A 13204-nucleotide genomic window follows, 5' to 3' on the forward strand; every position below is an offset into this window, starting at 1 on the left:
TTTTAAATGGGATGGTGCGTTTCTGGTACCTTGGTGGCCATCAGGAATCTGTTCCAGTCATCCTTGTTCGCTGCCATGCCTGGTCTTTTAAACTCGATTTTATCGTGGAGAACGGGGTAACCTGCAGATAATCAAATAATTCATTTGAAATGAGACACGCGGGGGCAAATATTTAAAGAGGGCACACATGGGAGGCACATATTTGAAGGGGGCACACATGGGGGGCACATATTTGAAGGGGACAAATATTTGAGGGAGGTACACATAGGAGAGCACATATTTGGAGGGGGTACACATAGGACAGGAAATACTACTGAGTGGATAAAGAAGACTGCAGCGTGGGTGATGGGTGATGCTGCTCTACTGCGCTACTCAGCAGAAGCCGGGAATTAACTGAACTCCACCTGTAATGACGCAGGGCAGAGAGCGGATCCCCGTGCGGGCATCGAGCAGTGATGCTTCGTAAGCTCCTCTCTTGTCTCGGGGTAAGACTGGCTCTAATCGCTGCTCCATGGAGACAGTCAAGAGCCAGTCCCTGATCTCCTCCCGCTTCTCCACCTGAGGGTGGGGCAGGGTAGGACAGATTAGGGCACAGTAGGACAGGGTAGGGCAGGGTAGAACAGGTTAGGGCAGGGTAATAATCCAATCTAATCCAGTCTAATCTAATGCAATATAATCTAATCTGTGTGAGAAAGTGTATGAGAGTGAGAGAGGGAGTGTATTAGAGTGTGTGTGTGTGTGTGTGTGTGTGTGTGTGTGTGTGTGTGTGTGTGTGTGTGTGTGTGTGTGTGTGAGAAAGAGAGAGAAATCCTCACCGAGACATGGAGCTTTAATGGAAGCGAGACCTCGAATGGAATGTCTGTGTCCTGGAAATCAGTGTGGTCCAGAGTATCTGCTGTGCCTTCATCAATACTCTACAGACACACACACACACACACACACACACACACACACACACACACACACACACAAAAAAACACCATCCCACACCATCATCACATTGAACACAGCACACACCTGTACACAACAACACACACAAGTACACAACAACACACACACGACAAGACTCTGGCTGACTTACGTCCTCCAGGTCCAGGAAATGGTTGAGGAAAATAAAAGCCATATTCTCCAATCCAACAGCCTGCAGGAAACATCATCATCATCATCATCATCATCCTCCTTATTATCATCCTCATCTCATTCATCATCATCATCTCATTCATCATCATCATCCTCATCATCTCATTCGTCGTCATCATCATCTCATTCATCATCATCCCCATCTCATTCATTATCATTATCATCATCTCATTCATCATCATCTCATTCATCATCATCACCATCATCATCACCATCATCATCATCATCATCATCATCATCATCATCTCATTCATCATCATCATCTCATTCATCATCATCATCATCACCATCTCATTCATTATCATCCTCATCATCTCATTCATCATCATCTCGCTCCTTATGAAATGGGTACACATGGGGGAATATTGAATGAGGGCACATACAGGGGTGAAAACTGTGGAAGGTGTATATGGGAGGATATTTGGGAGAGCAAACGTGGGGTGCAGATATTTGGAATAATACACATGAGGGGGTGGATACTTGGTGGGGTTGTGATGTCACAACTCGGTGGTGTAGAGTTATGACATGTTTGTTGCAGTCTCTGTCTCTCACCTTGGCAGCGAGTCCCGCCTCGTAAAAGGCTTTATCTGCTGGAATGATCTCTGTGTGTCTGAGCAGAGAAATGGATAATTTGGCTGCCAAAGTGCTCTGAGAAAAGAAACACAGGAGCATAAATCCTATACCCAGGATCCTGAAACAGCACTCAGTTACAATATAACCCCAAATGCCATATTATTATTTCATCTCTAGAAGGAAAAACAGCACCAGGAGTTAAAACTCCATCAGCTTTATCTCTGCGTGTGAGTCGGAAAACGACGCACCAGCTGGTCGATGCCTTTGGCTGCTGAGCGAGTTGCGTAACAGTGAGCAACCATGAGCATCTGCTCGAAGATTTGATGGGCTGGAGAGTTGGCTTCTGAAGATTTGGTCAGGTTCTCACACTGCTCAGAGAAAAAAATATTATTTCAAGACATTTAGTGCAACCTAACATCATCGCAATTTTCACTTCAGGGAAACATCTGGATGTTGAGGAGGCGATACACATTTAGAGTGGAAATATACAGTGGAAATGTCCTCTCCATCTTGTTGGTCAATGCTCACCAGCAAGTGTAAAACATCCCTCAGGTTGGCCCACATCCGATACGCCTCTGTGTCATCCCTGTCCTGGAGGTTCATCAGCTCCATGAACATGCGCTTGTAGATGTTGAAGTTCTGTAGAGAAACATAAGAGTAATGGAGGGAACAGAGGAACAGTGGTAGAGGATTGAGGGATCAGTGGTAGAGGATGGAGGGATCAGTGATCTAGTGGTAGAGGATTGGGGGATCAGTGGAGAAGTGGTAGGGGATAGAGGCATTAGTGGTAATGGAAGGACAGATCAGTGGTAGAGGATGGAGGGATGAGTGATATAGGGTAGAGGATGGAGGGATCATTGGAGAAGGGGTTTTCCTGTTGTTGAACTGTTCACCGGGAATTGTGTTTGTATCGGCGTTTTAAATTTTTTATAGTTCGTTTTTTCTCACTTTTTTCGCTTTAAAATATCAAAATATCGTTTTGATTTCCTGCATCCTTCACTTTCCATTGGCTCCGTCTCGACTATTTTTGCTGTCGGAAGAGCGCTTTTTTCCCTGTCTGAGGGTTTGAAAGCAGTGAGTGAAGGACATTCACCAGAACTACGAACACACACTACAGTAATCACATTAAGGGTACGTAATTTCTCTATTATGGCAAACATCCAGTTCACTCAGTGTGTGAAGTGTGACATGTTTAGTCAGTCTTTCTCCGTTGTTAGCGATAATTTTATCTGTGAGAAGTGTAAGCTAGTTTGCTCTTTGACGGAGAAGATCTTAGCATTAGAGGAGCGCATCCAGAGTCTAGAGAGAAGTAGTGAGTGTGAGAGCAGTCCAAGTTCTGCAGGGGAAAGTCTGGATGCCCTAGGTGAAGGTACTATTCCCCCGACTCCGGCATTAGAGCCCTCGCAGCGGGGCGAATGGGTGACGACTCGGCGGCATACTCGCAAAGCCAAAGCTAACGCTAAGGCTCGCCCACGGAGCACCATTCCTCTCCGCTTGGCGTGTCCAACAGGTTTGCTCTCCTCAGTGAAGCACCCGCTGAGAAACCTGAAAGAGCTCTGGTTTTAGGAGACTCCATTCTGAGGCACGTGAAATTAGCTAGACCTTTAGGGGCACCAGCAGCACAGGTTATGTGTATACCGGGAGCCAGGGCGCCGGACATAGCAGGTCAGCTTAGATTCTTAGGAAAGCACAGGTTCTCTAAGATAGTTTTTCACACAGGAGCTAATGATATACGCCGACAGTCAGAGGTTACTAAGAGTAATATTATAGAGGTGTGTAAATTAGCGAAGGCAATGTCCGATGCTGTAGTATGCTCTGGCCCCATCCCAATGCGACGTGGCGATGTAGCCTACAGCAGGTTATGGTCGCTGAACTGCTGGATGTCCGAGTGGTGCTCCAAAAACAATGTGGGCTTCATTAATAATTGGAGCATTTTTGAGGGCAAGGCTGGCCTGTTAGGGCGTGACGGTATCCATCCCACCCGGGAAGGTGCTGCTCTCATTTCTTGCAGTATAGGTCATAGTCTCAGAACAGCACTAGTTAACAAGTGACTGTCTAGAGCCAAGGCCAGGGAGCAGACAGACAGGCTAAACCGACCGCCTGCTAGCTGCACAGAGTCGCCACTCAGGATCCACCATATTGAGACTGTGTCTGTCCCCCGAGCAAAACCAAAATATAGGAATTATCAGAAAGTCTGTTTAAGTAACCTGATTAACATTAAATTAAATAGGACTGAACGCACAGCCAGCACCTCTGATCTAAAAATAGGATTGTTGAATATTAGATCTCTCACGCCAAAAGCGCTGACTATAAACGAAATTATTACCGACCAGGAGTTTAATATAATGTGTTTGACAGAAACGTGGATTAAATCGAATGAATATGTAGCATTAAATGAGGCGAGTCCTCCTGGGTATAGTTACATACACCAACCCCGTCTAAATGGCAGAGGAGGCGGAGTCGCAGCTATTTATAATAATAATCTAAACGTCACACAAAAGACTAAACACAAATGTAAAACATTTGAAGTTCTTTACACCAACATAAAATATTCAGTGTCCGAAAGCAGGTCAAGTCAGTTAATTCCACTAATTATTATTTATAGACCCCAGGGCCCTACTCTGATTTTCTGATAGAATTTGCAGATTTCATTACAAATCTAGCTACTTCTTTAGACAAAGCATTAATTGTTGGAGACTTTAATATTCATTTTGATAATCAGGAAGACTCCTTAAGAGCAGCAGTTGTGTCCATTCTAGATTCAGTCGGAATTAATCAGAATGTTATAGGACCCACTCATAGTGGTGGACACACTCGATTTGTTGTTAACATTTGGATTAAAAATAAAAAACTTAGTCATAATTCCACAGTCTGAAGCTATTTCAGACCATTATCTAATCTCGTTTAAAATTTGCCTTAGTCATTGCATTTCTACGTCACCACGTTACCGTGTTAAGCGTACTTTCACGCCAGCTACAGCAGCGCGTTTATTAATAATCTTCCGATATTACGATATTAGATAGATCTCCGTCAGACCCCGCAGAGCTCGACTGGGCCACTGAACATCTAGAAACAACGTTACGTTACACTCTAGATGATGTAGCTCCCCTTAAGACCAAAATGATCAGGGAGAAAAATTAGCACAGTGGTATAATGATCATACGCACCTTAAAACAAACCACTCGAAAATTAGAACGTAAATGGCGTCAAACAAAATTAACAGTATTTCAAATAGCATGGAAGGAGAGCCTCTAAATTATAGAAAATCTCTTAGTGCTGCCAGATCAGCATATTTCTCCACCCTCATAGAAAATAACAAGCATAATCCTAGATTTTTATTCAGCACGGTAGCAAAATTAACAGGAATAAAAGCACTACACTAACATGCACAACATCAATAGGTAGTAATGATTTCATGAACTTTTTTAATAATAAAATTGAAAACATCAGGCAAGAAATCCAGACGGTTAATATAAATCCAAATTATTTTACAAGTAACCCTGTAGACAGCAGTGTCATTATAGCAGACAATCAATTACAAAGCTTCACTCCTATTCATGAGAGTGACTTAATTTCATTAATCTCCTCATCAAAATCATCAACCTGTATTCTCGATCCCTTGCCTACTAGTTTCTTTAAACAGATAGCTCCAGAGGTAATCAAACCTGTTTTAAAAATAATTAACTCTTCCATTAGCACTGGTTATGTACCTAAATCCTTCAAACTGGCAGTTATCCACCCCCTTATTAAGAAACCTGACCTTGACCCATGTCAGTTGTCCAACTACAGACCGATATCAAATCTCCCCTTTATATCCAAAATTTTAGAAAAGGTTGTAGCACAGCAGTTATGCTCACATCTGCTTATTTTGAAATGTATCAGTCTGGATTTCGGCCTCATCATAGCACAGAGACGGCGCTAGTTAAGGTGGTAAATGACCTGTTATTGGCCTCTGATCAGGGTTTTGTCTCCTTACTTGTTTTGCTCGACCTTAGTGCAGCTTTTGACACCATTGATCACACTATACTGCTTGCTAGACTTGAGAACGTTGTAGGAATAAAGGGAACAGCTCTCTCTTGGCTCAGGTCTTATTTGACTGATCGCTATCAGTTTGTGGATGTAAATGGTGAGTTCTCCACACTCTATGAGGTAAAGTTTGGTGTTCCTCAAGGATCTGTCTTGGGCCCACTGCTTTTCTCTTTATATATGCTGCCTCTTGGTGAAATCATTCATAAACATGGGATTCGCTTCCATTGCTATGCTGATGACACACAGCTGTATATTTCAGCAAAGCCAGATGAGAGATCAGCTTAACAATGTTGAGAAGTGTGTAAAGGACATTAGACAGTGGATGCTTAATAACTTTCTTCTGCTCAACTCAGATAAGACGGAAGTACTTTTACTAGGACCACATGCAGCTAGAAGTAAACTTTCCGATTACGTAGCATCTCTGGATGGTGTTTCTGTTTCAGCATGTACGGCTGTCAAAGACCTTGGTGTGATTATTGACCCGAGTCTTTCCTTTGAGTCTCACGTGAATAATATCACCAGAATCGCCTTCTTTCACCTTAGAAATATTGCTAAGATTAGAAATATGATGTCGTTACAGGATGCAGAAAAACTAGTTCATGCTTTTGTTACTTCTAGATTAGACTACTGTAACGCTTTACTGTCTGGGTGTGCGAGTAAGTGCATAAATAAGCTTCAGTTAGTCCAGAATGCAGCAGCAAGGGTCCTCACTAGATCTAGGAAATATGACCACATCACCCCTGTTTTAATCAGTCTACACTGGCTCCCAATCAAATCTCGCATTGATTATAAAATATTACTACTGACGTATAAAGCACTTAACGGTCTCGCACCGCAGTATCTGAGTGAACTTCTGTACCAGTATGATCCTCCACGCCTACTTAGATCAAAAGGTGCTGGCTATCTGTTGGTTCCTCAAATAATGAAGACTACAGCAGGGGGCAGATCTTTCTCTTATAAAGCCCCACAGTTATGGAACAGCCTTCCAATCAGTGTTCGGGACTCAGACACAGTCTCAGTGTTCAAGTCGAGGTTGAAAACTTATTTATTTAGTCAAGCCTTTTATCAGTAGATTTTCTTAGGTAAAGGCACAGATCTGGAGGAACATGGATATAGAGTGTTTGGTGAACTGGTATATTTGTATGCTGTCGTCCCTCACATTCACACGCTCACTCAGGTTTGTTGACGGTGGTGTGGTGGGTCGTCTCTTATCCCAGAGATCCCTCATGTCTGTGTTACCTTCTGGTTCTCCCTTTTAGTTATGCTGCCATAGCGAGTCTTGCCGGAGTCCAAACTGCACAGTGACATTAACTTTCATACACCAATAGTTACACTTAATAATCCATATTCTTCTCTTCCCGTCACCCTCTCTCTCTCTCTCTCTCTCTCTCTCTCTCTTCGGTCGAGTTAAACATGCTCCTGAGGCTCCAGTGACCACTGTTCCTGCCCCTCTCCTCCATGGATCTTCACACTTCTGTGCAGCTCGGGACGGTCTCTCATCAACACCTTGGGTGGTTCCATATAATTCCGGAGTAGAACGGGTGCTTTTGAGGACGGATTGGACTGTAGTTGGTGTCGGCGGTCTGCTGCACTGACTCGGGAGTGCAGTTTGCTTCTGATCATCATCACTGTACCCCGCAACTTTGTATATCTGCTTCAAATGGACATTTGGTGCAACCCAGATGAGGATGGGTTCCCTCTTGAGTCTGGTTCCTCTCAAGGTTTCTTCCTTATGCCATCTCGGGGAGTTTTTCCTTGCCACAGTTGCTCATCAGGGACAAACATACTTACAAAGAACATATTTACATTTAATCACCACATTATCTGTGTAAAGCTGCTTTGAGACAATGTTCATTGTTAAAAGCGCTATACAAATAAAAATTAATTGAATTGAATTGAATTGAATTGAATTGAATTGAATTGGTAGAGGATAGAGGTAGCAGTAGAGGACTGGGGGATCATTGGTAGAGGATGGAGAGATCAGTGGTAGAGGATGGAGGGATCAGTGGTAGAGGATGGAGGGATCAGTGGTAGAGGATGGAGGGATGAGTGATCTAGTGGTAGAGGATGGAGGGATCAGTAGTAAAGGATGGAGGGATGAGTGATCTAGTGGTAGAGAATGGAGGGATCAGTGGCAGAGGATAAAGGGATGAGTGATCTAGTGGTAGAGGATGGAGGGATCAGTGGTAGAGGATGGAGGGATGGGTGATCTAGTGGTAGAGGATTGGGGGATCAGTGGTAGAGGATGGAGAGATCAGAGGTAGAGGATGGAGAGATCAGTGGTAGAGGATGAATACCTCTGGGCTGGCTGGTATCCCGTGCTGCACGTACAGCTCAAGAACTTTCTCAGCCTGACCTTCTTTGATTAGATGCGTGGCGTACAGAGCGCAGTATTTATGCAGGATCTTGAAATTCTGTTCACGGAAAACAAAGAGCAGGAGATTCTTAGATACAGCGTTTCTTTTTATTTCTACCAAGAATGAACCAGAAGCCATACAAGATGGCATCAAAAAGTTCCAAGACTCCCCAACAGAGGGCAGCACGAGGCTGCACGCATAGTCACAGGGAGCACTGAGCTCTCCTCAGTTTCTCGCCGTAAAAACGACATTCTGCCGACTTCGCCCTCTTTCCAGCTCAAAAATTGATGTTTTGACATCGTTGCGGAGATCCGGCGGAAATAGCAGAAGGTCCATGAGGTCCTTTCTGTGCAAGGGAACGATTTTGAAGGTGATAATGTGTAAAAGTAGATAAATAAAGTGCTTCCTTGTAAAGAGCGCTAGTCTTAAAACTTTTTGACACCACCTTGTAGGAGATCGGGGGCGTGATGATGGACGGTACCTGCTTGGATGCGATATCAATGCACTTCTCCCACTGGTCTCTTTCGGCGTACATGTCTAACGCCGCCATGACATCTACTCCAACCAGCTGTTTGGTAAAGGAGGGGTTAAAATTAATATAATGTATGAAAATACACAAAAGATCTGCTTTCCATGGGTTGAATGTGTGTGAAAGATCTTGTGTGGCTTCCTGTAGAGCCCAAACTAAATTGAACACCTTTGGGATGAATTGGAACTCCACTCCAGGCCTCCATACATGTTCACCTCTTGATCTACATCACAAATCTCTACAAAATCTAGCGGAACATCTTCTCAGAAGAGTGGAGCTTATTATAAGAATGAGTAAATGCTGAATGGGTTGTTCAGGTGTCCACAAACTGTTAGAGATCGACCGATGGATTTTTAAAAATGATTATATAATTATATATCATAATTATATATAATAATTATATGATAATATATATTATATATAATTATCTAATTATAAAATTAATAAATCTTAAATATAGCACTCTCCGTGCAGCATGCAGTCTTGTGTGAAAAAACAAACAGCATGTGGCGTCAGTGATTCACCTCTTGAGGCCGCTCTCGTAAAAAACAGCGGACCAGAACCCGGAAAAACTATTGTTATTTTTTTTTGCTTATAGTTTCAGCAGTTATTTATCGATGCTATGCGATTAATCTGCAAAAATGATGAATCGGTCAACCTCTAGTGCATATAGTGTATAATATAGAAGAAAGTCAGCCAATAATAATAATAATAATAACTTACTATCAGGAAAAATATGGCATGCTCGAACAATTGCAAACTCACCAAGTCGACCTTGCCTTTGTTTTTCAAGTGGTCTTTGTAACGCTGGTCAACGTACCCTTCCAACCTGTTAAGCAACATTACAATACATCACAAATCCCAACCTTCATGTGATTAAAGAGCTAATAATCCTGATATCTGGGTCAATTTCTGATTAAGGAAACACCACACCGTTCTAACCACAACATTTTCATTCACAATTATGGCATTTGGCATCCAGTGGGTGAGGGTTGGAGGCCACTTTATGCAGCTGAACATGGTTTCTCCATAGGGATGGATTTGGACTACTGGGGTTGGTCTGGACGGACAGAGTGTCCATCAGTGAAAAGTGATAAAAAAAATTATAGAACTGGGATAAATGGACACTGGTGCCATTCCCTTCTGAATCAGGTTTCACTCAAGGTTCCTCTCTCATAAGGTTGCAAAATACTGTGATTTGTTTTTGCTTTAGTTCTGTACCACATTGTTAAGCAAAATGATATTGTGGAAATGCTTGTGCTCAGGGTCTCACCTCGCATCCAACTCTTTGGCTATTCGCTTGGCTTTGTTCCATTCCTCGGCCTCCATGAAAGCATCAACAGCTTCTTTAATGAGGTCCAGGTTGAGGTAGAGTTCAGCAGCCTGGGTGGAAAAAAAAAGCAAGTCTTATGTTTTAGCTCGGAGACTTGACAAATGAAAAGTGGTTTTCTTCTGGAAAACCTCGATTCCCAAAAAAGTTGAGACACGTGTTAAAATGTAAATAAAAACAGATCACAAATCAGATAAATTCATATTATATTCACAATAAAACAGCAGGAAGATGTGTGTCCTCAGTTTATCCAAAATGATCCTGCAACTACATTCAAACTCCCTTTTACTAGATTCCCTCCAATTCTGTAAAATTCCCAGTTTATTCCCATTCATTTCTATATATTCCCATGGAAAGTTTCCAGTCTTGAATATTTTTGGAATTTTGCAGTCCTACTCTTTATCAATCTCATCCTCTTCATCCATCACATCCTCTTTATCCTCTTTATCCTCTTCATCCATCTCATCCTCTTCATCCATCACATCCTCTTTATCCTCTTCATCCATCTCATCCTCTTCATCCATCACATCCTCTTTATCCTCTTCATCAATAGTGAGATTTAAACTCACACCCTTCTGCTTCTACTGAAACTGCAGCGAATCAGTACACAGTATTCGGCTTTGTCACGTACCGCGTTGTACTTTTTGTGCTGCACCAGCCGCGGCCCGACGACCTGAACGACACCCACGGCCTTCTCACGTGTTAAAAACTTGATGGCCAGTTCCGCTGCCTGGAAGACACAAAAAAAGAATGTAAAGAAAGAATTTCCAGAAGACAGAAAACAAGTGTGTGAGATGGAAAAGTTCACCGAAAAAACCCAGTATTCTCAGAAGAACTGCAGGAAAAATCCTGATATCAGTATTGGAGTGTTCTGTATCCTACAACCTTCTAATATCTTCCCGAACACCGCATTTCACGTTCACGTATAAAACAAGACGACGTGGCCAAAGGTATCGGGACACCCGACTTCTCCTCCTAATAAAACATTAACATCTGTAAAGGAAGTCTATGGATTCCCTTCACTTCGAGGAGGAGACTCCGAACCTGTTGGAGCTACCTGACTTTGCACGTGGATCTCATACAGAATCTAGTGGAACATCTTCCACAGGAGAATGAAGCTTATAATAAGAGCTACGTGTGAAATGTGTGTGGAGAAGAACCTCACCTTGATCCAACACGTTACGAGAAGAGGCACGTTGGACAAATCGTTCACCTTCAGGTAGCAGTCCACCGCCCGGGCATATTCACCCGTCTGCTCCCACTCACGAGCCTGCTCGATTATCCCTTCTGCTCCTCTACACACACACACACACACACACACACACACACACACACACACACACACACACACACACACACACTTACAGAATGTGCAACTGCAACCAATAAACCCTCTGTCCTCTATACGATGTATGGAAATCTATTTTTTTTTAAATCAATTTAAGACTTTTATTTTATAAGCAGAACATCGAGGAGGATGAGGAGGGTGTAGAACTTCACCATTCATCTATTAAATTGACAATTGAACCCCCTTTTCCATCTTTCTAAGCAAAGCTGTTAGCAAAAGATGCCATGGTGATATATTTGGAACGCTTAACGCTCATTAGTACACAAAGTCAAATTAATTAATTTATTGATTTATTTTAATTACCGGCTGCCATTTTTGGCAATCTCTTTTTCATACTCTTCTTGGAGAATGCTCAGCTTATTCGGGATGTACTCTTTACAGATGCGCATGGCGTCGCTCCACATCTCGGCATCCTGGAAACCAAAACAAAAAAAAAAAAGATACAAAAAATGTATAATCACAAAAGTGGTTTTTTTTTTTCCATTTATAGCAACCATAAAAGTTTTTGCTTGGATTCAAATCACATGACAGGACTGGAATTGGCCGAAACGTTTGTTTAATCTCTCAATCTTTGATCTTCGGTCCTTTAGTTAAATCACGATGTATGATTTTTTTTAATCAAAGCCAAGGATAGAGTGAATTACTTGCAATTGACTTTTAATCATTAACAATAATAATAATAATAATAATTATAAAAAAATTTATTATACATGTAAATTTTATACATAAGGCACAAAATATTATTCAAATATTATTGGAATTTTCCATGTACAGTATTTTTATTGCAGGTTAGTGGTCACGTTAGTGGTATTTTTGGTTTGATTTATTTAATGAAGACTGAAATCTGAAATCTATTAACACACATTTGCTCATAAACAACTTCAAAGTTACATCTGGCTTGGGTAAAACATCACCTCCAGGACATGACGGAACGTGACAAATGATTTATAAAAAATACATTACATTATTGAAAGAAAAAAAAAAAAGAAAAGAGAAAAGATTTACTCTGTAATATTTAATGGCGAGTTCGGGCCTCTGTGCACGAAGCAGGAACGCTTCTGCTTTCTGGAAGTCTTTTTGCTCAATGCAGCACTTGGCCTGGTCCACCAGCACATCGGCCATGCTGTCCGGGTCGTGAGCTTCAGCCACACGCTGGGCTCCGGTCCAGTCCTGTATATGGAGGTACCTGCAAACACCCACATTTATTACGGGGGAGTGGGAGCTCAGTGGTTCAGGTGCTGGGTTACTGATCGGAAGGTCGGGGGTTCAAGCCCCGGTATCGCCAAGCTGCCACTCTTGGGCCCTCGAGCAAGGCCCTTAACCCTCTGTGCTCCAAAGGCGCCATATAATGGCAGACCCTGCGCTCTAACCACAGTTTCCAAACAAGCTGGGGATATGCGAAGAACAAATTTCACTGTGCTCTAATGTATATGTGACAAATAAAGGCTATTCAAGCTGGTCGTGACGTTTTCTTGTGGGCTTTTGGGTTAATTTAGTTCCTGCTTTATTAAATGCATTCTGGTTAGGTTGGTTATCATCTCCAATTTTCCAATTTCTTTTCGAAATCCTCCCTCAAACGGCAGAGGTTTTGCAGATTTGCTCAGCTATCGACGAAAATCCATATCGATAGTTTTTCCGGGTTGCGTTATACAGCACAAAAGCGGCCTCTAGAGGCAAACTATTGACACCATATGCTTAATTTTCTTTGTGCTGTTTATTTGGAGTGTCTTTTTTCATTTATTTTGCATGTCACTGCTTTTATTTTCTTATTTGTGCTGTTACGTTTTGTTTCAGTTTGAATGTGTTTGATTTTCCTCAATATTTAGTCAAATGGTTAATATATCAATATTAATTTTATAATATTTAGCACATTTTCATGATTCAGTACTGTGTTTTTC

The 13204-nt window shown here is 42.1% G+C and overlaps 1 protein-coding gene across 2 annotated transcripts in view; it reads right to left on the reverse strand.

The window, feature by feature from the left end:
• ift172 (intraflagellar transport 172) overlaps positions 1-13204 on the reverse strand; it is a 31895-nt gene that overhangs the window by 756 nt on the left and 17935 nt on the right. The window contains exons 34-48 of one of the 2 annotated variants that reach the window (XM_046872710.1): positions 12312-12492; positions 11610-11719; positions 11124-11253; positions 10590-10688; positions 9902-10011; positions 9394-9457; positions 8581-8667; positions 8040-8156; positions 2242-2352; positions 1962-2081; positions 1693-1788; positions 1082-1141; positions 816-914; positions 405-558; positions 30-121 (exon numbers count right to left, since the gene is read on the reverse strand). In XM_046872710.1, coding sequence (XP_046728666.1) covers positions 30-121; positions 405-558; positions 816-914; positions 1082-1141; positions 1693-1788; positions 1962-2081; positions 2242-2352; positions 8040-8156; positions 8581-8667; positions 9394-9457; positions 9902-10011; positions 10590-10688; positions 11124-11253; positions 11610-11719; positions 12312-12492 — 1630 coding nt within the window. Of the gene's footprint in view, positions 1-29; positions 122-404; positions 559-815; positions 915-1081; positions 1142-1692; positions 1789-1961; positions 2082-2241; positions 2353-8039; positions 8157-8197; positions 8446-8544; positions 8668-9393; positions 9458-9901; positions 10012-10589; positions 10689-11123; positions 11254-11609; positions 11720-12311; positions 12493-13204 lie in introns of those variants that run through there. The other variant, XM_046872711.1, reaches the window with a different exon arrangement.

This window comes from Silurus meridionalis, chromosome 18 (assembly GCF_014805685.1).
Source record: "Silurus meridionalis isolate SWU-2019-XX chromosome 18, ASM1480568v1, whole genome shotgun sequence".
NCBI classification, from domain to species: Eukaryota; Metazoa; Chordata; class Actinopteri; order Siluriformes; family Siluridae; genus Silurus; species Silurus meridionalis.